At 41.9% G+C, this 26,054-nt stretch overlaps 1 protein-coding gene and 1 non-coding gene across 2 annotated transcripts in view; one reads left to right on the top strand and one right to left on the bottom strand.

Moving 5' to 3' along the window:
• Positions 1-26,054, top strand: part of TMEM182 (transmembrane protein 182) — a 71,714-nt gene that overhangs the window by 15,352 nt on the left and 30,308 nt on the right. Inside the window, exon 4 of the mRNA XM_038739834.1 lies at positions 18,893-19,030. Coding sequence (XP_038595762.1) covers positions 18,893-19,030 — 138 coding nt within the window. The remainder of the gene's footprint in view (positions 1-18,892; positions 19,031-26,054) is intronic.
• LOC119924922 lies at positions 2,137-2,274 on the bottom strand. Its single transcript, XR_005449600.1, has one exon. It is a non-coding gene; the product is annotated as a small nucleolar RNA SNORA7 (small nucleolar RNA).

Here is a 26,054-nt window from a genome sequence, read left to right as displayed (position 1 = left end):
ATAAATAAATAAATAGAGTAAAAAGTATGTACAAACATATATACATATATACCGGTGCTGTGGGGAAGGGAAGGAGGTAAGATGGGGGGGATGGAGAGGGGGACGAGGGGGAGAGGAAGGAAGGGGGTCAGTCTGGGAAGGCCTCCTGGAGGAGGTGAGCTCTCAGTAGGGCCTTGAAGGGACGAAGAGAGCTAGCTTGGCGGATGGGCAGAGGGAGGGCATTCCAGGCCCGGGGGATGACGTGGGCCGGGGGTCGATGGCGCGACAGGCGAGAGCGAGGTACGGTGAGGAGATCAGCGGTGGAGGAGCGGAGGGTGCGGACTGGGCTGTAGAAGGAGAGAAGGGAGGTGAGGTAGGAGGGGGCGAGGTGGTGTACAGCCTTGAAGCCCAGGGTGAGGAGTTTCTGCCTGATGCGCAGATTGATTGGTAGCCACTGGAGATTTTTGAGGAGGGGAGTGATATGCCCAGAGCGTTTCTGGACAAAGATAATCCGGGCAGCAGCATGAAGTATGGATTGAAGTGGAGAGAGACACGAGGATGGGAGATCAGAGAGAAGGCTGATGCAGTAGTCCAGACGGGATAGGATGAGAGCTTGAATGAGCAGGGTAGCGGTTGGGATGGAGAGGAAAGGGCGGATCTTGGCAATGTTGTGGAGCTGAGACCGGCAGGTTTTGGTGACGGCTTGGATGTGAGGGGTGAATGAGAGAGCGGAGTCGAGGATGACACCAAGGTTGCGGGCTTGTGAGACGGGAAGGATGGGCACTCAATTTCTTTTAACCAATTCTTTAATAATTCTGCCACCTGAGATCCTTAGATTATCTGATCTTATTTTTTTATCCAGTTCCTTTTCTTTCATATAAGTATTTGGCATATTGAGATATGAATCTAATGAATTTGAGATTGTCAACAAATTCAATCAGGTTAATTCAGGTAAGGGTGGTCAAATGTGTCCTGGGATTAATTTGCAGCTTGTTCTGAATTCATCAGGATTGTTATTTTGCTGCTCCAGGTTAAAGATCTAAACACTATCATCATATATAAATCCACCTTTTCCTTTCCATGCAAACTGCTACTATGTTTATACAATCACTCATTTTATCCCACGTAGATTACCGCATCAGCCTCTTTGCTGACCTCTCAGCCTCATGTCTCTCCCCACTCCAGTACATACTTCACTCTGCTGCAAAATTGTTCAGGACATATCACCCCACTCCTCAGAAAGCTCCAGTAGTTGCCTATCCATCTCTGCTTTAAACAAAAACACCTCACCATTGGCTTTAAAGCACTTCACCATCTTGCCCCCTCCTACCTCACCTCACTTCTTTAATTCTACAACCCAGACTGTACACTTCACTCCTCTAGTACTAATCTTCTCACCTTGCCTCAATCTTGTCTGTGTCACCGCTGACCCCTAGCCCACATCCTGCCTATGGCCTGAAACACCCTCCCTCCTCAAATACAACAGAAAATTACTCTCCCCCTCTTCAAAGCCTGAATGAAGGCACATCTCCTCCAAGAGGCCTTTCCAGACTAAGCCCCACTTTTCCTCATCTCCCACTTCTTTCTGCATTACCCTTTGCTTGCTCCCTTTGCTATTCTCCCTTCCCAGCCCCACAGCACTTATGTAATATATGTAATTTTATTTTATTTATTTGCATTGATGTCTGTCTTCCCCCTCTAAACTGTAAGCTTGATTTGGGCAGGCAATGTGACTGTTTGTTTATTGTTGTATGTACTTGCCCAAGCGCTAAGTACAGTGTTCTGCACACTGTAAGCACTCAATACAATTGAATATTTGTACATATATATATACACACACTTATAGATATAATATGTATAAATAATAATATAATATAATAGTAATAATATATATTATAATAATATAATATGTATAATATATATAATATGTATCTTGTCTTATGCCATTGAGTCTTTTTCAACCCATAGCGATACCACAGACATATCTTTCCCAGAGCGCCCCGCTCACCATCTGCAATCGTTCTGGTAGTGTAACTACAGAGTTTTCTTGGTAAAAGTACGGAAGTGGTTTACCATTGCGTCCTTTCACGCAGTAAACTTGAGTCTCCTCCCTTGACTCTCTCCTGTGCCAATGCTGCCCAGCACAGGTGAGTTTTGACTTGTAGCAGATTGCCTTCCACTTGCTAGCCACTGCCCAAGCTAGGAATGGAATGGGTATGCCTCTGCATGACTCTCCCTCCCATAGCTGAGACTGGTAGAGTACTGGAAACTCTCCCGATGTGACCCTGAGAGGGGTAAAATATATATAATTATATGTATATTTATATATGTATATATGTATTCATTATTTTCTGTTGTAACATATTCATTCTTGCAAGAATCATGTGCCTTTATAGATCCGGTTGACATTTTGCAATAAAATTGCCCAAATGCACACTGAAAAGGGTTAAATTAATCAGTGGTATTTCTTGAGCTCTCACTTTGTGCACATATTAGCACTAAGTGCTTTGGAGAGTACAACACAATAGAACTGGTAGATAATTCCTGCCCTCAAATTTACAGTCTAGTGGATTAGGGCTGTTTGATCAGTTACCTTGGAATGTCAAACCTCCTGTACTTCAATTCCATAATGCTGCATAGAGTCTAGTTGGGTGTGACTGCTCAATTCTGAATAATAATAATAATAATAATGATGGTATTTGTTAAGCACTTACTATGTGCAAAGCACTATTCTAAGCGCCTGGGTGGATACAAGGTGATCAGGTTGTCCCACATGGGGCTCACAGTCTTAATCCCCATTTTACAGATGAGGTAACTGAGGCTCAGAGAAGTTAATAATAATGATGGCATTTATTAAGTGCTTACTATGTGCAAAGCACTGTTCTAAGCGCTGGATAATAATGATGGCATTTATTAAACACTTACTATGTGCAAAGCACTGTTCTAAGTGCTGGGGGGATACAACGTCATCAGGTTGTCCCACGTGGGACTCACAGTCTTAATCCCCATTTTACAGATGAGGTGACTAAGGCTCAGAGAAGTTAAGTGACTTGCCCAAGGTCACACAGCAGACATGTGGCGGAGCTGGGATTTGAACCCATGACCTCTGACTCCCAAGCCCGGGCTCTTTCCATTGAGCCACGAAGTTAAGTGACTTGCCTAAAGTCACACAGCTGACAAGTGAGGGAGTCAATCAATCAATCGTATTTATTGAGCGCTTACTATGTGCAGAGCACTGAACCCATGACCTCTGACTCCCAAGCCTGGGCTCTTTCTACAGAGCCACGCTGCTTCTCACGAATGTGCATAATAGGTTAACCTCAAAGTAATATATCATAGACGTACTTAAACACTACTTTGTTTTGAAGTGTGGTCTATTTAAAGTGTCACAGTTTAACTGTGTCATTGAAGGAAGGACTTTTTTGGATTAAATTATTCAAATAATTGCCATCATGCACTTTATTTTCACTTTCCTATTCATTAGGTCTAGCCTTAAAGAATGGAAAAATATGGAAATGACTTTATTAGCTGAATTTAATCTAAGAGACTATTCCACTGGTTTCCTGGGTCTGTGATCCGGTTAACAACTGAATCACAAAAGTATCTGTGAAATAGCACTAAGGCTGGAGAATACTTTTGGTTTTTAACAATTATACTTCAAAAGACACAGTGATAAATGTTTCATTATAAATCCCAGATCGTTTCTAATATGAATGGAAAGGTGGCTTTGGTTTCTGTGATTTTTGAACGGCCATGATGTGTTGAGCGAGCATCAGTGTGTACCTGAAGTCAGTTGCACAACCTGCCTCTTGTCTGGAATGCCCTCCCCCTATATATCTGACAAATGATCACTCTCCCCACTTTCAAGGCTTTGTTGAAGGCCCATCTTCCCCCAGGAGACCTTCCCCATTTAGGCCCTCTTCTCCCAATTCCTTTTGTGTTGCTCTTGCACTTGGTTTTTCACTCTTCATTTTCCCTTCCCTCAGCCCCACAGCACTTATATACATACCCGTAATTTATTTACTAACAGCTGTGTCTCCGTCTAGACTTTAATAATAATAATAATAATAATGGCATTTATTAAGTGCTTACTATGTGCAGAGCACTGTTCTAAGCCCTGGGGAGGTTACAAAGTGATCAGGTTGTCCCACGGGGGGCTCACAGTCTTAATCCCCATTTTCCAGATGAGGTAACTGAGGCCCAGAGAAGTGAAGTGACTTGCCCAAGGTCACACAGCTGACAATTGGCAGAGCGGGGATTTGAACCCATGACCTCTGACCCCAAAGTCCGTGCTCTTTCCACTGAGCCACGCTGCTTCTTTAAGCTTGCTTTGGGCAGAGAACGTGTCTACCAACTCTGCTATATTGTACTCTTCCAAGCGCTGCACACAGTAAGCACTCAATAAATACCATTGATTGATTGATCGAATGATTCTACAGTATTCCTGCTCTTCTAGCCTTCAGAGCCACCCTAATTGAAAGTCTTAAAGATAACCAAGTACATTGTCTAACAAGCCATTAATTTGGATGCAAAGAACCATGTTCCCTATAAACTATTGAAAATGTGAATGTTCAATTCCACCAGAGCCTGTAGAAGGAGTGGGCAGAAACAGAGATGTCTGTCATAGTGAAATGTGGTATGCTTGTCCCGCCAGACCCACAGTTTATGTCCTCAGCTATCTTGTCTCATTTTACAGTCTCTCAGCAATGCCCTGCTTTCATCCATGGTCTGTGTTCCAAATTATGCAGACCCTGATGGCATCTCTCAATGCATATTTTGGGGAGATACTTACAGCCACACAAACAGCTGATGGCTGCTTCTCATTCAATCTCATTTTCCCTTATAGAAACTTCTCAGCCCAGATACCCTTTTGGTAATCCCCTCACAGAACAGCTAATTGAACTGTTATGACTAGATTTCTCACTTTGTTATTCCAACTTGTTGACATTCCTTTGTTGCTGTTTTTTCACTGGGCACATGTTGTCATCAATCAAATGCAATATTTCTATCTATTTTTGTATTTTGGCTGAGTGGCGCATCATACCTTATTGCTTCTGACTGTGCTTGACTTGTACCTGGAATTCCATCCTCCTCAGAATCTGCCAATCAGTACATCAGTCAACCAGTGATACTTAGTGACCACTTTCTGTTTACAGTGGATTGTTCTAAGTGCTTTGGAGAGTACAATAGAGTTGGTAGGCACAATTCCTGCCCACCAGAAGCTTACAGTCTAACCATGTCCCTCTTCATCTTCAAAACTGTAAAACCAAGAGGCATTCAAAGATTAATCCCCACCTTTCTGGTCATTTCATTCCCGTTACTCTAAATTACTTTTCAACTCACTTATCAAGTCACAACTTCTCTGTTTCTCAATTATCTCATCTGTACAATGCAGATTAAAGCTCGGAGTCCCATGTGGGGCATGGACTATGTCCAATATAATTATCTCGTGCTTAGTACAGTGCCTGGCACATAATAAGAGCTTTATAAATACCATTAAAAAAACTCACATTCCAGCTACTGCTAAATCCTGATAGGCTCTTATTACACACCCTTTCCCACATCCATTCTTAGCTCTCTTCCTCCTTTCCTCTCTTCAAAGCCCTATTGAGAGCTCACCTCCTCCAGAAGGTCTTCCCAGACTGAGCCCCCTTTTTCCTCTCCTCCTCCCCATCCCCCACCCTACCTCCTTCCCCTCCCCACAGCACTTGTATATATTTGTACAGATTTATTACTCTATTTATTTTACTTGTACATATTTACTACTCTATTTTGTTAATGATGTGCATATAGCTATAATTCTATTTATTCTGACAATTTTGACACCTGTCTACATGCTTTGTTTTGTTGTCTGTCTCCCCCTCCTAGACTGTGAGCCCGTTGTTGGGTAGGGACCGTCTCTATATGTTGCTGACTTGTACTTCCCACACACTTAGGACAGTGCTCTACACACAGTAAGCTCTCAATAAATATGATTGAATGAATGAATCCATTCTTATCCACACAGAGTACTACCATCATGTCATATTATGAATGAACTAATGTATCAACCTCCTCACTAAAACATATATATTTTATATGAACAGAACATATTAATCACCTAACAAGAACCATAATTATTACTTTGTTATGCATAGCTGTTTCTTCTTACACAACATCATGAAAACCAGACAGAGTCATGTAACCGGAAGATCGTTTCCTAATTGTCCCCTTATTTTTTTTTAAATGATATTTGCTAATTGCTTACTATGCATCAAACACTGGGGTAGTTGCAACTTAATTAGGTCAGACATAGTCCCTGTCCCACATGGGGCTCATGATCTAAGTAGGAGGGGAGAACAGATATTTAATCCCCATTTTACAGTTGATGAAACTGAGGCTCAGAGAAAGTAAGTGACTTGCCCGAGGTCACCCAGAAAGCAAATAACAGAGCTGGGATTAGAATCTAAGTCCTCTGACTCATGGGGCCTTTTTCTTTCCACTAGACAGCACTACTTCTATCCCAAACATACAGCACAAAACTGGTGTTCTTTCTGAACCGTCTGGATTTTTCGGTCAAAATGGGTTTTATCTACCTAAGACAGATACAGGTCACCTTGCAACCTCCCCAGCGCTTAGAAAAGTGCTTTGCACATAGTAAGCGCTTAATAAATGCCATCATTATTAGTAGTAGTATTATACTTGCCCTATTTTGTTTGATCAAAGCTTGCATCATCGCCTTTCTCAAAATTAGCCTCAGGTTAGATAACTGTTGCTGAAATAAGAGACATTCAGATTATCAACTTTCTAAATCAGTTTCCAAAATACTATAAGAAGGTACATAAGATAGGTTTCAACACAGCACATTAGAGGCAAGATTTCTAAATATTTCAATCTAATACAATTAATTGAATTTTTACCTCATTTTGTTGCATAAGAATTTATCTGAAACAAGCCTCCTTCATCATGGTGAAGTGGAATCTATGCTTTTCCTCCCACCTCCCTAGAAGTGAGAGCATTAGAAACAGCATTACCTAGTGGGAAGAGCACTGGCATGGGAGTCAGTGGGCCTGGGTGCTAATTCTGGCTCCACCACTTGCCTTGCTGTGTGACCTTGAGAAAGTAATTTCAATTCCTTGTGCCTCAGTTTCCCCAAATGTAAAATGGGGAATCAAAAACTGTTCTCCTTCCTACTTAGACTGTGAACCTCATATAGGATAGGGACTCGATCCAACTTGATTAAGTTGTATCTAAACTAGCACTTAGAATAGTGCTTGACACTTAGTAAGCACCTAACAAATACCACCAAAAAACCAAGCAGCTTCCCCCCAACAACTTCCCCCCGACAAAAAAGTCACAACAAAATTGGGTTTAGATCCCAGAAGATTATAGTGACACATTCCATGATGGGATATATAAGTAAACCCTTCAAGCTCTTGTATGGATCCCACAGAAATTGCATTTCCTTGGAGTATTCCCTTTGTGTGGAATAAAGCACATACTGTAAATATCCATGCATAAACTGGGCCTCTAGGGATTCCCAGGCAGTTTTTAGTGTGGAGCATAGCAAATCTGATGGAAGGAAGGGAAATAAAATCCCAGGGCAGGTGAAATGGGATTCTATAATCCCAAGGGAACTGTATGAGTCAGGGGATAAGACTCTGGCAGGAGACAGTCATATAAATCTCAGGACTATCGGTTTGACTGAAAGTCTCTTTTCCAGGGTGGAGTGGCAATGGCAAGACTAAGTAATGGGATATCAAACCAGAAAAAATTCATTCATTCATTCAATCGTATTTATAGAACGCTTACTGTGTGCAGAGCACTGTACTAAGTGCTTGGGAAGTACAAATTGGTAACTTATAGAGACAGTCCCTACCCAACAATGGGCTCACAGTCTAGAAGGGGGAGACAGACAACAAAACAAAACATGTGGACAGGTGTCAAGTCGTCAGAACAAATAGAATTCAAGCTAGATGCACATCATTAACAAAATAAATAGAATAGTAAATATGTACAAATAAAATAAATAGATTAATATATCTGTACAAACATATATACAGGTGCTGTGGGGACGGGAAGGAGGTAGGGCGGGGGGGATGGGGAGGAGGAGGGGATAAAGGGGGTTCAGTCTGGGAAGGCCTCTTGGAATAGAGGTGTCCCCCAGACTGATGATTTTCCAGAGTGCCGGGCTCTGTTTTCCCCAGGGACTAAGTGACTCATTAGTTGCCTGGAAGAGTTCATGTGCTTCTCTAAGCATCTAATTTACTGCCAGCCAGCTACTTGGGCCCAAGGGAGAATCCAGTTCGGTGTGTGAATAGTTGGAGAATTCAGGAATTGACATACTGTACAGCCTGTGCTTCTGTTCTGATGCAGGCCTGATGGTATTTTTAAGCCTGCATGACATTGCCAAGGCAAGTGGTGTATGGAGACGAAGGAAAAAAAAAATTGCTGGACTGAGTTACCGAAATGTTCTGTTCTATGATCTCGGCATATGTGGAAGGCTGCAGTTTCTTTTGTTTTGTTTTGTTTAGACTCGGATGAGAGCATTTTTAGAGCATTTTTCACTCTGAACGTGATGGGGAAAGTGTTGAAACATAAGACTAACTTTGGGAAACTAGCTGTGGAGTTGTCTCGAACAATTGAACAGATTTTGAAATAAATCAACCTTAAGTTTATTTTAAAATTGAACTGCAAATAAAATATTTACTTATAATACCTTACTTATAATACCTTGAGGCGCCACTCTTGGAAAAGGAATTCATCCTCTTACTGTGGGGGTTCCCCAAGGTTCAGTGCTTGGTCCCCTTCTGTTCTCAATATACACTCACTCCCTTGGTGACCTCATTCGCTCCCACGGCTTCAACTATCATCTCTACGCTGATGACACCCAGATCTACATCTCTGCCCCTGCTCTCTCCCCCTCCCTCCAGGCTCGCATCTCCTCCTGCCTTCAGGACATCTCCATCTGGATGTCCGCCCGCCACATAAAGCTCAGCATGTCGAAGACTGAGCTCCTTGTCTTCCCTCCCAAACCTTGTCCTCTCCCTGACTTTCCCATCTCTGTTGACGGCACTACCATCCTTCCCGTCTCACAAGCCCGCAACCTTGGTGTCGTCCTCGACTCCGCTCTCTCATTCACCCCTCACATCCAAGCCGTCACCAAAACCTGCCGGTCTCAGCTCCGCAACATTGCCAAGATCCGCCCTTTCCTCTCCATCCAAACCACTACCCTGCTAATTCAAGCTCTCATCCTATCCCGTCTGGACTACTGCACTAGCCTTCTCTCTGATCTCCCATCCTCGTGTCTCTCTCCACTTCAATCCATACTTCATGCTGCTGCCCGGATTATCTTTGTCCAGAAACGCTCTGGGCATATTACTCCCCTCCTCAAAAACCTCCAATGGCTACCGATCAATCTGCGCATCAAGCAGAAACTCCTCACCCTGGGCTTCAAGGCTCTCCATCACCTCGCCCCCTCCTACCTCACCTCCCTTCTCTCCTTCTACTGCCCAGCCCGCACCCTCCGCTCCTCCACCACTAATCTCCTCACTGTACCTCGCTCTCACCTGTCCCGCCATCGACCCCCGGCCCACGTCATCCCCCGGGCCTGGAATGCCCTCCCTCTGCCCATCCGCCAAGCTAGCTCTCTTCCTCCCTTCAAGGCCCTGCTGAGAGCTCACCTCCTCCAGGAGGCCTTCCCAGACTGAGCCCCTTCTTTCCTCTCCCCCTCGTCCCCCTCTCCATCCCCCCGTCTTACCTCCTTCCCTTCCCCACAGCACCTGTATATATGTATATATGGTTGTACATATTTATTACTCTATTTACTTATTTATTTATTTATTTTACTTGTACATTTCTATCCTACTTATTTTATTTTGTTGGTATGTTTGGTTCTGTTCTCTGTCTCCCCCCTTTTAGACTGTGAGCCCACTGTTGGGTAGGGACTGTCTCTATGTGATGCCAATTTGTACTTCCCAAGCGCTTAGTACAGTGCTCTGCACATAGTAAGCGCTCAATAAATACGATTGATTGATTGCTTGATTGATCACAGGGATTTTTCATGAGAATAATAATGGGGGTTTGGTAAGGTTCATTGTTTTTTCAGAATATTTAGCTAGAATTCAGAAAAAAAGGATGTTTTCTTATTGAATTCCTGCTTGGGTGTGCTCTAGTTGCATTTATACAGAAACCCAGATATGCCTATGTTAATAGACCACTTCATTCTTAGATGTTTTAGTGATCTTTTAATTCAGGTTTATTTTTGCGAACTTTAGAAATGTCACAGACTCTCAACTTTGTCCTCACTTACCCTAAAAATTCTTGAAAGAAGACACTTTAACTTGGTTCTTTGGGTTTTTTTTGAATTTAACTTATTACCAGTCTGGAAATGGTGTAGGTTTTGATAAATGTTTGAATCTAAGGCAGAGGGGAAGAATGTAGAGGAGAATATGAACTAGGGCAAAAAGCAAGGGCTTAGGATCAGAGGACATAGGTTCTAGCAGAGTGGTTCAGTGGAATGAGCATGGGCTTGGGAGTCAGAGGTCTTGGGTTCAAATTCTACTCTGCCACATGTCTGCTGTGTGACCTTGGGTAAGTAACTTAACTTCTCTGAGCCTTAGTTACCTTGTCTGTAAAATAGGGATTAAGACTGTGAGCCCCATGTGGGACACCAGATCACCTTGTATCACCCCCAGCACTTAGAACATTGCTTTGCACATAGTAAGCACTTAACAAATGCCATTATCATTGTTATTATTATTATTATTTGCCACAACTTGCCTGTGATTCAGTTTCCTCATCTGTAAAATGGGGATTCAAAATCTGTTCTCCCTCCTACTTAGAACTTAAGCTTGTGGGCAAGGAATGCATCTGTTATATTGTTATAATGTAATCTCGCAAGCATTTAGTACACAGTGCTCCATACACAGTAAGCACTCAATAAATACAATTGATTTATTGATCGTTGGCATGGTCAGGAACTGTATCCGAATGAATAATAATAATAATAATAATAATAATAATAATAATAATAATGGCATTTATTAAGCGCTTACTATGTGCAAAGCACTGTTCTAAGTGCTGGGGAGGTTACAAGGTGATCAGGTTGTCCCACAGGGGGCTCACAGTCTTAATCCCCATTTTACAGATGAGGTAACTGAGGCCCAGAGAAGTTAAGTGACTTGCCCAAAGTCACACAGCTGACAATTGGCAGAGCAGGGATTTGAACCCATGACCTCTGACTCCAAAGCCCATGCTCTTTCCACTGAGCCATGCTGCTTCTCTTCTATTGATTTTTCTTTCTATCAATCCCAGCTCGGAGTACAGTTCTTTACAAAAAGTGCTTGACAAACATCACAATTATTATCATGAGATGATGGGGTAGTAATTAGAGAGTGGAGGAGGGTAAAAAGAAGTTGTTTTGAGGTGAGAGGAGATGGGATCCAAAGTATAGACAGAAGGGTCATGTTTTAAAGTAACGCAGGAAACTTGCTCCTGGGAAACAGTTCAGGAGGAAGAGGAGGAAATGGAGGCAGGAGAACATTGAGAAAGCAAAGTTGGCTGTGGGAGAAGTTCACACCTGATCAATCAATCAATCATATTTATTGAATGCTTACTGTGAGCAGAGCATCAATCATCAATCGTATTTATTGAGCGCTTACTGTGTACAGAACACTATTCTAAGCACTTGGGAGAGTACAGTACAACTGAGCTGATAGACACGTTCCCTGCCCAGGATGAGTTTACAGTCTAGAGGGGCAGACAGACATTAATATAAATAAATAATTTACAGATATGTACATAAATTCTGTGGGGCTGAGGGTGGGTGAATACCAAATGTCTACTTGGATACAGATCCAAGTGTATAGATGATGATGTAGAAGGGAGAGAGAGTTGGGTAAAAGAGGGTTTAAAGGGAGGAGATGTGCCCTAATAGGTCTTTGAAGGTTGGGAGAGTGGTCTGGTGCATATGGAGTAGCAGGAAATTCCAGTTCAGAAGGATGTGGGAAAGGGTAGGCAGTGGCCTAGTGGAAAGAGAATGGGACTGGGAATAAGGAGGTCATGGGTTCGAATCCCACTCTGCCAATTTAATGCTGTGTGACCTTAGGCAAGTCATTTCATTTCTCTGTGCCTCAGTTACCTCATTTTTAAAATGGGGATTGAGACTGTGAGCTCCACTTGGGACAGAGACTGAGTCCAACTCGATTTGCTTGTATCCCCCCCAGTGCTTAGTCCAGTGCTTGGCACATAGTAAGCGCTTAACAAATACCATCATCATTAGTATTATAGAATAGATTGGAGCACAGTGAACAAGCTGGCACTGCAGGAGTGAAGTATGGAGGCAGGGCTGTAGGACAAGCTGATTGAGTTCTTTGAAGTCAATGGAAAGGAGTTTCTTTTTATATGGAGGTAGATGGGGAACCACTGAAGGTTCTTGAGGAGTAGAAAGATATGGACTGAACTTTTTGTAGAAAAATGATCTGGGCAGCAGAATGAAGTATAGACTGGAGAGGGGAGAGACAGGAGGCTGATTCAGTAGTCAAAACAGGATGACATGATAAGTGCTTGGATTCTCCCCCTTCTAGACTGTGAACCCATTGTTGGGTAGGGACTGTCTCTATATGTTGCCAACTTGTACTTCCCAAGCGCTTAGTTCAGTGCTCTGCACACAGTAAGTGCTCAATAAATATGATTGAATGAATGAATGAATGTGGAAGCAGTTTGGATGGAGAAGAAAGGGTTGATTTTAGCTATGATGTGAACTGACAGAATTTGGTAGCACATTGAATACACGGGTTGTATGAGAGAAATGAGTCGAGGGCAACACCAAGGTTACCTGATGGCTTCTATCTAGCTTATCATCGAAGTATGAGGGGTTAGGGACACTGGAGACACAGTGTTAGGGGTGGTTAAAGGTCTGGAATATTCAGTGCAGGCTATGGGTGAAGGTTTCAGTGAGGGAAGAGGAGTAGTGTTGCACAAAGGAAAGGCAGGGAGAGAGCATGTGGGTAAATTCATAGTAATAGAGGTAATCATAGTCTTTGGATTGCCATCAAGACGGCTCAGCTGGATGATTGTGGAGTGGAAATAATCTGTGGAATTTATCCAAGGCTCCAGGTTGGTAGGGTGAATGATGGTGGGTTCCAGTGGGTGGTATATAATTATCTGATGAACACATCCCCTAGGGATGGCTGTGAGGCACTTTATATACATTAATTCATTCATTCATCCAATCATATTTATTGAGCACTACTGTGTACAGAGCACGGTACTAAGCATTTGGGAAGTACAAGTCGGCAACATATAGTAACAAAAATTCATGAAAATAAAAGACAGTATCAAATGGCCTTGATTTGTTTTAGTAAGAATAAGACATAAATACTTGATTCAAGCATGAGGTTAAATCACCACTCCCTGGGAGTGGTCCATAGTCCAGTCCTTGGCATCAGCTACACGCTGCAGATAACTTCCAAATCTATCTAACTAGTCCAGACCTGTAACGTCCCCCCAATGCCATATTTCCTCTTGCTTCCAGGACACATTTTTATTATATGAGTGTTGTAGAAGCACCTTAGCTCAGTAATCTAACACTGAACTCCATACCTTCCCTTCCCTATCCACTTCATCATCAAAGTTTCACATCGTAGTTGACAACACCACCATCTTCACAGTCTCTGAAGCCTGTATAACCTAGGTATGATCTTTAATATTTCCTTGGCGCCTTGTACTCTTTCAAAGCTCACATTCACTCTGTCACTAAATCCTGTCAGTTTTTTCTGCAAAAGACTTCCCAAATCCTTCCTTTCTTCTTCATCCAAATAACCAATCAATTACCAATTAATTGCACTTTACTGAACAAATAGAACAGTACAACAGAATTAATAGGCACAGTCGCAGCCTTCAATAAGCTTACAATTTAGAAACAGCCACAATTCTGGTCCAGATACTTATCCTATCCAAACTAGAAGGATAGTCTCTTAGCTGATCTCCCTGTCTCCAACCTCCCTCCTCTTTAGCTTATATTTATCTGAGCTGCCAGGATAATTTTTCAAACACTGTCCCCACTTCTCAAAAACTTTCAATTCATTCATTCATTCATTCATTCATTCATTTAATCGTATTTATTGAGCAATTACTGTGTGCTAAGCATTGTACTAAGCGCTTCGGAGAGTACAATACACATGGTTGTCTGTTCCCCTCTCTATATCAAGAGACGTAAAAGGGAATTCAGATAGTGAGCCCCATGTAGGACATGGACTGTATCCAATTTGATTAGCTTGAATCTAACCCAGCGCTTAGTACAATGCCTGGAATATAATGAGTGCCTAACAAATATCATAAAAAAAAGAAAAGCAGCATGGCCTAGTGGAAAAACACGGGCCCAGGAGTCAGAAGGACATAGGTTCTAATGCTAGTTTTGCCATTTGTCTGCTGAATGATCTTGGATAAGTCGCTTAACTTCTCTGTGCCTCAGTTTCTTCACCTGTAAAATGGGGATTAAGACTGTGAACCCCAAGTGGAACATGGACTGTACCCAACCTAATCACTGTGTATCTATCCCAGGGCTTAGAACAGTGCCTGGAACATAGTAACCCCTTAACAAATACCATGGAAAAAAAGTAGAAACTTCAGACCAATGATACCTCCCAGTTATTGCCCCATCTCCCTCTTACCGTACTCTCTAAGCTCCTTGAGCAAGTTGTCTAAACTTACTGCACCCATTTCCTCTTCTCCAACTCTCTCATCGACTCCCCAGCAATCTAGCTTCTGCCCACTCCAATCCACAATGTCCCTCTCTTAAAATCACCATTAACCTCGTTCTTGCCAAACCCAAAGACCTTCTAATACTAATCCCAATCCTCTTCAACCTTTCTTCTGCCTTTGACACCCCCCTGCTTCTGAAAACATTATTCAACCTTAGCTTCACTGGCACTGTCTTCTCCTGGGTCTCCTCCAATTTCTCTGACCACTCCTTCTCAGACTTTTTCCATGAACTCCTCCTCTGCCTGTCATCCTCTAACTGTGGGAGTCCCTCAAGTCTCAGTTCTGGATCCTCTGTTTATCTATACCCACTCATTTGGACAAGTCATTCAACCCCATGGCTTCAACAATCATCTTTATGCAGATCATTCCCAAATCAATCAATCAATCAATCAATTGTATTTATTGAATGCTTACTGTGCGCAGAGCACCGTACTAAGCGCTTGGGAAGTACAAGTTGGCAACATATAGAGACGGTCCCTACCCAACAGTGGGCTCACAGTTTACAAGTAAATCTACCTCTTCAGTCCTAAGCCCTCTCCTCTGCAGTCTCTCACTTCTTTCTGTGTTCAGGATATCTCTATTTGGATGACATAACAAGACTTTAAATTTAACATGTACAAAACAGAACTTCTCATCTTCCCACTCAAACCCTGTCCTTCCTCTGGCTTTTCTATCCCTAGGACAGCCCCACCATCCTCCCTGACTCACAAGCTTGTAATCTTGGCATTATTCTAAACTCATCTGTCTCATTCAATCCACATATTCAATATGTCACCAAATCCGGTCAGTTCCACCTACATAACATTGCTAAAATCTACCTTTTCATCTTCATCCAAACTGCTGCTATACTGGTTCAAGCACTTTGCACATCGTCTCACCATGACTACTGAATAAGTCTTCTTGCTGACCTCCCAGCCTCCTGTGTCCCCTCTACAGTCCACACTTCACTCAGCTGTCCCGATCAGTTTTTTGAAAAAACGTCTTGTCCATGTCTCTGCACTTTTCATAAACCTTTGATGGTTGCCCATCCACCTCCACATCATGGAAAAACTCCTTACCATCATATTCAAGGCACTCAATCAACTCTCTCTCTCTCCCCTATTTAATGATGCTGATCTTCTAAAACCTAACCCACAAACTCTGCTTCTCTAATGCCAACCTGCTTTCTGTCCCTCAGTCTCCTCTATCTCACCACCAACCCCTTGTCCGTGTTTTTTCTCTGGCCTGGAACTCTCTCTCCCTTCAGTCCTTCCCAGACTAAGCTTTTTATTTTTCCTAACACCCTCTTCTCTGTGTCTACTATGCACTTGACTATGTACTACTGAAACACTTTGGTATCTACCCCAGGATCACAGTGCTTATGTAAATATTCTTATACTTCACTATTTCCCCTATCTCTAATTTATTTCAAAGTCTGTCTCCCCCTGTGGAATTCAGACTCCTTGTGGTGAGAGGTCTGTGTCTACTAACTATGTTGTATTGTTCTTTCCCAAGCACTTCATATGGTACTCAGCACACAGCAAGAACTCAACAAATACCACTGATTGATTGATTGATTGATTTAAGCCATTCCACTATCAGGTCTCTCCTTTTATTTATCCACTTTATTTTCCCACTAAACTTCAGCTTCCACTCTTCATTTCACTCAAGCTAACCTACTCTCATGCTCCCACTTTTCCTGTTGCCTTGAATTCCCCCAAATATTATGGACTGCAGCAAGTCCTATCTTCTAAACACCTTTGAAATCCAATCTCCCTTATAAGGATTCCCTGATTAATTTTCCTTCCCCCAGGATGTATCTTCACAATGACCACTTCTGCACTTATTGACTCACTAGCACCTACAGTACTTCTGTTTATATCAACTTACAGTCTACTACTTAGGCATTTACTCATCCACAAACCTAGTTTTCTGTTCTCTTTTTCTCTCATCTGTGTTTATTTTGAGTCTGTCACCTGTGCTAGCTTGAAATCTCAGTGAGGGCAGAGATTATGTCTTCTAACTCTATTTTGCTTTCCCAAGCCTTTATTACAGTGCTGTACACAAAAGTAGATCTCCATAACTACTATTGGTTGCTTGATTGACTGATTGAAGTATTCACCGATGAGTTCCTATTTCACCCACAATCGCTCTCTCTCACTTTGTAGTGGATGTACATGATTTGTTTGACCAGAAGATCAAATATTTATTTTTTCCCCCTGATTTTTATTGAATACAGTTCCTCTTTGGCATTAGAGAAGCAGCATTCCTCGGTGAAAAGAGCCTGGGCTTGGGAATCAGAGGTCATGGGTTCTAATCCCTGCTCCACCACTTAGCTGTATGATGTTGGTCAAGTCACTTCTATTCTCTTCTCAGAAGCAGCGTGGCTCAGTGGAAAGAGACCAGGCTTGAGAGTCAGAGGTCATGGGTTCTAATCCCGGCTCCACCACTTGTCTGCTGTGTGACTTTGGGCACATCACTTAACTTCTCTGTGCCTCAGTTCCCTCATCTGTAAAATGGGGATTAAGACTGAGAGCCCCACATGGGACAATCTGATCACCTTGTATCCCCCCCAGCACTTAGAATAGTGCTTTGCATATAGTAAGTGCTTAACAAATACCATCATCATCATTCTCTGTGCCTCAGTTACCTCATCTGTAAAATGGGGATTAAGACTGTGAGACCCACGTGGGATAACCTAATTACCTTGTATCTCCCCCAGTGCTTAGAACAGTGCTTGGAATATAGTAAGCACTTAACAAATACCATCATTATCATTATTATTGGGGATTTTCTATGTTTGGGTGCAAACTGTTATTGAAAGCATGCTTCCTTGACGCCTTATCGTGTAGCTCATCTTTATACCATAAGTGCTTGGCTGATCAATTATTTATAAATTTGGGTACCAAATCTAGATTCCCCAGGCCCTCCAATCTACGTTTCGGCCTACATGATCCCATTATGTTTTTGCCCCCCTCTGCTGAGTAGATGGGAGCAGTGAACCCTTCGCTTTCCTGCCTCCCTCCCTCTTCATTTTCTAAAGTACCAGTTGATTGACAGGTATCTACTTTGCCAGGTGGGCCTGTTTTAACAGATTTGCTTTTCCCTACTCCCTACAATCTCCATGTTTTCCTGATCTGGCATCCAGCTCATCAGAACTCATAATTTGGCTAATAGGCTGCATTGATTCACCCCTACTTACATTTACAAGAAGAATTTATTTCGGTGTTGTAGCCTTTGGAAAATGATGAATTTGTTTAATAGATGTGCAATTAACCAGCTCAAAAATGATCATTAGAAACACTTTTTTTTTTTTTTGGCCAAGCCCTCAGCCCATTTATCACCAGCTGCATCCATTAATTTGACATCCCTTGTCCTTGACGAAAAGGCTTCTGAAACTTCCCATTTTGAATTTAACAAAGTACAAAATATTAGGACATAACTTTACCGACTGAATGCATCTGATTTAAATGCTTAATTCTGCTTCAAAAGTGTTGCCTTTAGTTCTGCCTCCCATTTCTGTTGCTTTGGAACATTTTTCAAAGAAAAGCAATCTCTACAATTGGTACACGTTTGAGGGATTTTCACTTTCTAAGTCTCCACTTGGCTGCAAAAACAGCATCTTAACAGAGCTTTCAAGGCAACTGTGACCCACTGGTAAGGATTTCAATATGCCTTTTCAGGTCTTTCTATATGTTTGGGGAAAGTCTCTAATCTGATTCAACTCGGCAGGGATCCAAAATTTTCATGCCTGAAGTTTTGGATGCTCCATCTTCTAAAGCATTAGACTCTGAGTTCAAAAAGAGAACTTCCCAAGAGCAGTAAGTCTGTCCCCTGGGCAAAAACAAGATCAGGTTTTTGTTCCAGCTAAACATCATTTATTCTGTGGGGCCCAATCAGGTCTTAGACTGCAGCCTAACTGAGCACATGTGGAGGGTAACCTGTATATTGCTGACTTGTACTTCCCAAGCGCTTAGTGCAGTGCTCTGCACACAGTAAGCGCTCAATAAATACGATTGAATGAATGAATGAATGAATAAATACAATTAATGAATGAATGGAAGGGTGGCTTTCTTTTCCATTCATTAGAAAAAATGCAAACAGGAAAGGAACTTACCTATGCATTAAGCTGCCGTGAAGAAAATATAACCAAGTTTTTTCTTTCCCTCTCTTTGGTTGGGGTTTCTAGTTTATCGTGGTTTCTGGGCTGTCTTCACACTTCTGGGTGTTGCTGCCATCATGATAGCGACATTCTTCATCATCTGTGCAGCTCCCTTTGCCAGCCATGTTCTGTATAAAGCAGGAGGAGGGTCTTTTATAGCTGCCGGTAAGTATTATGTGGACTTTCTTCAGTTAGTTTTCACTAACATTTTTTTTGTTGTTTTTTGTTTGGGGTGTGTGTATTGGCCTTCTTTTTCTATGTCTAGAGTTAGGAGACCTAGGATTTAATCCTAGTTCCATCACTAACTTGTGTGAATTTAGGACAGATCTGGAATGCTCATCCTCCTCATATCCAACGGACAATTTCTCTCCTGACCCAACAAAGCCTTATTGAAGGCATAGCTCCTTCAAGAAACCTTCCCTGATTGAGCCCTCTTTTCTTTTTCTTGAACTCCTTTCTGCATTGCCCTGACTTGCTCCCTTTATTCATCCCCCCGTCCCAGCCCCACAGGACCTATGTACATATCTCTAATTTGTTTATTTATTTATATTAATGTCTTAATTTCTCTCTCCTCCTTTCCAAGCTATAAACTCGATGTGGACAGGGAATGTGCCTATTATATTGTTGTATTGTACTCTTCCAAGAGCTTAGTACAGTGCTCTGCACAGAGTAAGTACTCAATAAATACGATTGATTGACTGGCTGAGAGATACTTAGCCCCTCTGTGCCTCAGTTTCCTAAACTGTAAAGAGGGAAAGTAATATTTATTATTATTATTATTATTGTTATTATTGTTACTGTATTTGTTAAGCACTTACTATGTGTCAAGCATTGTGCTAAGCAATTGGGTAGAAACAAGTTAATCAGGTTTGACACAGTTCCTGTCCCACTTGGGGCTCAGTCACAGGGAGAACAGTTGAGGAAATCCCTATTTTACAATTGAGGAAACTAGCCAGCAATTGACAGAGCAGGATTAGAACCCAGGTCCTCTTGCTCCTAAGCCTGTCCTTTTTCCACTCTGCCAAGTTATTTTTCAATACTTATCTTTCCTGACCTATCAATCAATCAATCAATGCTATTTAATAATAATGATGGCATTTATTAAGCACTTACTATGTGCAAAGCACTGTTCTAAGTACTGTGGAGGTTACAAGGTGATCAGGTTGTCCCATGGGGGGCTCACAGTCTTAATCCCCATTTTACAGATGAGGGAACTGAGACATAGAGAAGTTAAGCGACTTGCCCAAAGTCACACAGCTGACAATTGGCGGAGCCAGGATTGAAACCCATGACCTCTGACTCCAAAGCCCTTGCTTTTTCCACTGACCCATGCTGCTTCTCTATTTAGTGAGCACTTATTGTTTACAGAGCACTATTCTAAGTGCTTGTGAGAGAATACATGACCCTGTCCTCAAGGAGTTTATAATCTAGCAGGGGAGACCGACAATAAAATAAATGACAGATAGGAGATGCAACAGAGAATAAGAATATGTATGTAAGGTCTGTGAGAGTAGAGCAGAGGTGAGTATCAAAGTGCTTAGGGGTCCCAGCCATTAAGAAAATCTAATATTACATTCATGTAAGAGCATGTTCATCTCTTCTGGAGAATGCTTTCATGCAGATCCAAGGAGATAGTCATATTGCTGTATTATTTTTTTCTAAAACTAAAGTTTTTCCCTACGAAATTTAGATGTTAAAAAAAACAGAATGCAGTAAGTACTCAGGAAATTATCAGGAGAAGCAGCGTGGCTCAGTGGAAAGAGCCCGGGCTTTGGAGTTAGAGGTCATGGGTTCAAACCCCGGCTCTGCCAATTGTCAGTTGTGTGACTTTGGGCAAGCCACTTAACTTCTCTGTGCTTCAGTTACCTCATCTGTAAAATGGGGATGAAGACTGTGAGCGCCCCCGTGGGACAACCTCATTACCTTGTAACCTCCCCAGCGCTTAGAACAGTGCTTTGCACATAGTAAGCGCTTAATAAATGTCATTATTATTATTATTATTATTGATTGATGCTATTCTATTCCACTTTGAATACATGTCTCTAACTTCATAAAATAAGAATCATTTTCCAGGAATATTTTCTCTTCAATTGATGCGTGTGTGTGTGTGTGTGTGTGTGTGTGTGTGTGTGTGTGCGTATGTGTGTGTGTGTGTAAATCTGTAATTTGTTTCTGGTTCAGGTTTACTAAATGCATGAAGGTAGAGATTGGTGAAAGATGACTGTATGAGAAGAAAGTCTTGGGTACTTCTCTCCTAAGACTGTCTCATGGATTCAGGAAGTGGACATTCTCAGCCCACCTGTGTGCCTTTCCCCTTTTCTACAGAGATTTAAAAAAAAAATTAGTAGAAGGTGAGCCAGACTGAGCGCTAGAACAATTCTCGGATGGCATGTCATTTTTATTTTTCTTAGTACAGTGCTCTGCACGTAGTAAACATTCAGTGAATACCACTGATTATTGTGCCAGGATGACAACCTTGTGCTCTGTGAGATTCTGTCTACAGATCCAGAAAGGAGAAAGATTAGGTGGTGTAAAAAACTTTGATGAGACTCAGGGTTTTGCTTTCCAGTCAGGAGAGTTCCACCTTTGTTCGATACAGTCTATAGCTACATTCAACCCTCAGCTCACTCTACCCACTTATCTAATGCCCATGACTCCATAGTAGTTTGGTACTCTTAGGTCTGGCCACATATTTCTAAGCCATTTATGCTACTGACCTGCATTTCGTAATGTCCTTTCATTAGCTGTCCAAGTGCTCAACCTCTTTGCATTCTTTATCGATACCCTTACCCATTGTTGGAGATTGTCACACCGAGGATCTCCCACTTTCTTGGAAGCAGAAAGGCTTTTGTTTCTGCATAATGTTCAAAGTGCTCGAGAATGGGCAAGTTTGAATATAGCCATTTATCAATGGTATTGGTTAAGTGCCTGCTAGGTGCCAAGTACTGCCTAAGCACTGGAATAAGTACAGGTCTATCAGGCTGGACACAGTATCTGTCCCACATGGGACTCCCAGTTTGAGTAGGAGGGAAGAGGATTTAAACCCCATTTTACAGATGAAGTAACAGAGACACAGAAAAGTTAAGTAACTTAACTAAGGTCACCCAGAATACAAATGGTAGAGCTGGGTTTAGAGCCCAGGTCCTCTGATTTGCAGGCCCTTGTTCTTTCAACGAGGCCATGCTGCTTCCCCTTCTCAACAAGTATCTGCTATGAGTCTTGACACAACATATCAATCAATCATTCAATCAATCAATCATATTTATTGAGCGCTTACTGTATGCAGAGCACTGTACTAAGCGCTTGGGAAGTGCAAGTTGGCAACATATAGAGACAGTCCCTACCCAACAGTGGGCTCACAGTCTAAAAGGGGGAGACAGAGAACAAAACCGAACATACTAACAAAATAAAATAAATAGAATAGATATGTACAAGTTAAATAAATAAATAAATAGAATAATAAATATGTACATATATACATATCCTTTTATAATATTAATAATAATTATAAATATGGTATTTATTAACCACTTACTATGTACCAGGCACTGTTCTAAGCAGGCACTGTTCAGAGAAGCAGTGTGGCTCAGTGGAAAGAGCATGGGCTTTGGAATCAGAGGTCATGGGTTCAAATCCTGGCTGTGCCAATTGTCAGCTGTGTGACTTTGGGCAAGTCACTTAACTTCTCTGTGCCTCAGTTCCCTCATCTGTAAAATGGGGATTGACTGTGAGCCCCCCATTGGACAACCTGATCACCTTGTAACTTCCCCAGCATTAGAACAGTGCTTTGTACATAGTAAGCACTTAATAAATGGCATTATTATTACTCTTATTATTCTAAGCGCTGGGGTGGATACAAGCAAATCAGGTTGGACACAGTCCCTTGTCCCACATGGGGTTCACGGTCTCAATTCCCATTTTACAGATGAGGTAACTGAGGCCCAGAGAATTGAAGTAACTTGCCCAAGGTCACATAGCAGACATGTGGCACAGCCAGAATTAGAACCCATGACCTTCCAACTTCAAGGCCCATGCTCTATCCACTACACTATGCTGCTTCTCTAACTTCCAGTTTAGAATTCTTTTAACTTCCATTTTATAGTTTCATGTCTCATCAAAGTAGAACAACACAACCAAATTTTATTTTATTTTGTTTTTGGGGAAGGTTTCTTCTTTTGGAAGAAAGTTATGAATAAAGATATATCCCTCAAGGTGTAAGTCTCCTGTTGTGGCTGGTGGCACTGTTTCATATGCAGACCACCACAAAATCCCATACTGTCCACATCTGAAGAAGCAGAAGGGCTTAAAAATTACACAAAGAAACTCCACTCAAACAGTGCACTGAGGCCTAACAAGCTGTACCGCTGACTGTACTCTGGTTAACTTCTCTGTTGGAGCACATTTTGTGGCACCTTGTATCTTTCCTACATATCACTCACAGGTCCAGTATTCATCAATCAATTAATCAATCATATTTACTAAGGGTTTACTGTGTGCAGAACACACAGTATTATAATCACATCTTGCACTTGGGAGAGTACAATGTACAAGAGTTGATGAATGTAATAATAATAATATTGATAATAATTACGGTATTTCATCAATCATAGCTATTGAGCATTTACTGTGTGAAGAGCACTGTATTAAGGGCTTGGAAAAGTACAATATAGCAATAAAGAGAGACAATCCCTGCCCACAATAATAATAATAATAATAATGGAATTTATTAAGCACTTACTATGTGCAAAGTACTGTTCTAAGCACTGGGGAGGTTACAAGGTGATCAGGTTGTCCCATGGGGAAGTCACAGTCAATCCCCATTTTACAGATGAGGTAACTGAGGTACAGAGAAGTTAAGTGACTTGCCCAAATTCACACAGCTGGCAATTGGCGGAGTTGGGATTTGAACCCATGACCAGTGGCTCTTTCCACTGAGCCATGCTGCTTCTCTAATGAGAAGCAATGAGCTCATAGTTGGGCCGGGGGTGGTCAGGTTGGACGCAGTCCCTGTCTCACATAGGGCTTACACTCTTAATCCCCATTTTACAGATGAGGTAACTGAGGCACAGAGAAGTGAAGTGACATGCCCAAGGCCACACAGCAGACAAGTGGTGGAGCAAGGATTAGAACCCATGACCTTCTGATTCCCAGGCCAGCATGCTATCCAATATGCCATGCTGCTTCCTATAGAGCATCTTTGTGGCTATTCCTTGTCCACGAAGAACATACAATCTAGAGGGGAAGATAGAGTTTAAAATAAATCATGTGCTTGTACATTAATGTTGTGGGGCTGAGGGTGGGGTGAATGTTAAATGCTTAAAGGGTACAAGTCCAGATACAAGGGTGACACACAAGAGAGAGGGAGTAAGGGAAATGAGGGCTTAGTCAGGGAAGGCCTCTTGGAGGAGATGTGATTTTCATAAGGCTTTGAAGGTGAGGAAAGTTATAAACTACTGGATATGACAGGGGAAAAGGAGTTCCAGGATGGGGGGAGGATGTGGGCAAGGGGTCAGTGGTGTGAGACACAAGACTGTGGTACAGTGAGTTGGCTGGCATTAGGGGAGCAAGTGGAGCATGCTGGCTTGTATAGAAAATCTGCAAGGTCAGATAGGAAGGGGCAAGGTGGTTGAGTGCTTTAAAGCCATTGGTAAGGAGTCTGATGGAGAAGTGGATAGGAAACTATTTGAGGTTCTTTAGGAGAAGGAAGACATGGACTGAATATTTTTCAGAGAAGTGATTTGGGCAGCAGAATGAAATATGGATTGGACTGGGGAGAGAGAGGAATCAGGGAGTTCAGGAAGGAATAAGTAGTCAAAGTGGGAAATGAAAAGTGCTTGGATCTGCATAGTAGCTGTTTGGGTGGAGAGGAAAGGGTGGATTTTAGCAATGCCGTGAAGATTAAGTGAGAGAGATGAATCATGGACAATTACAAGGCAATGGGCTTGTGAGATATGGAGGATAATGGCGTTGTTTACAGTAATGGGGAAAATAGCAGAGGATAGATTTTGGGTGGGAAGGTGAGGAGCTCTGCTTTACACACAATCAGTTCAGGCACAGATGTCCTGAAGGCAGGAGGAAATGCGAGACTCTAGAGAAGGAGAGGTGAGGAGGTCTGGAAAGGTAAATTTGATGATAGGAGATGTTCCTCATCACCTGTTCATTTTGATAGAAATGAAGGGAAATAAAATGAGTTTCTCAGGAGCAAAACAGGAACCCTGATTCCTGGCCCACTGGGCACTGACTGACACTTTCTATACTCACTCTTCAGTTCCCCCTCAATCTTAGGCTATTTCCATGCCATAGAATGAGCCAAGTTTGATGCATTTTTGAAGCTGTACCTTGTTGCAGTGAAAAAAGCATGGATGTGTGTATATATATAAAACAAGAACATATATATATATATATATATATATATATATATACATACATATTTTTCTTTTTCACTTCTGGGAAATGAAGGAGAAATATATCATTAATGACAAGTATTTACTCAGCTGTAAGGCAGGATTTGTGTAAAACAGTAAATTATTTTAAAAAGGACTGAAGGTTTCCTTGCCAAATTTCCCTTTCCTAAATTTCAAAAGACAGTTTTGTGTTTCTAACCAGACTTCACATCTCATTTTCTTCAGCTCTTTGCAAAAAGGAAAGCCTTAAGACCAGCTTTTACCAAGGTGGCCTTGCTCCTCAGAGCAGTTTCATATATTCCATAAACTGCCGTTTAAAGGAACTGTCTTGTGGACCCAGGGAGCATTTGGTCCACATCTGTGAAGAGGCAGGTGGTTCCAATTTTACATTCATTATAAAAAAAAATCATGTTGTCTGTTTTTCAAAAAAGAATCCTAGTCATAGAGTCTTGGAATTGGAGTAGACCTCAGATGTCTGCTTCCCCAGTGAGCATTCTTCAAATGAAAGAGTTCCAAATCAGTATCATCTCATGGATGAGGAAAATGTTGAGGGAATAGTGAGAGGTTGTGGTAGTCAACTATGAACACCATTAGACAGCAAAGAGGTTGGAGTTGGGAAAGTAAACTGGAGTTTTAAATTGTAGCCACAACTGAGAACTTTGATAATGGACAGATTGATTCTCTTATGTAATTGTTAAAGGTATATCATCTTCATTATTTGTCCAGATTTTTTCCAAAGGACACTCAAAAATCTGGATGCTTTCTGGATCTCATTATTTCTAGTC

The sequence above is a fragment of the Tachyglossus aculeatus genome, chromosome 2 (genome assembly GCF_015852505.1).
Source record: "Tachyglossus aculeatus isolate mTacAcu1 chromosome 2, mTacAcu1.pri, whole genome shotgun sequence".
NCBI classification, from domain to species: domain Eukaryota; kingdom Metazoa; phylum Chordata; class Mammalia; order Monotremata; family Tachyglossidae; genus Tachyglossus; species Tachyglossus aculeatus.
The sequence above is the reverse complement of the archived record's forward strand: the minus strand, read 5'-3'. Positions and strand labels throughout refer to the sequence as shown.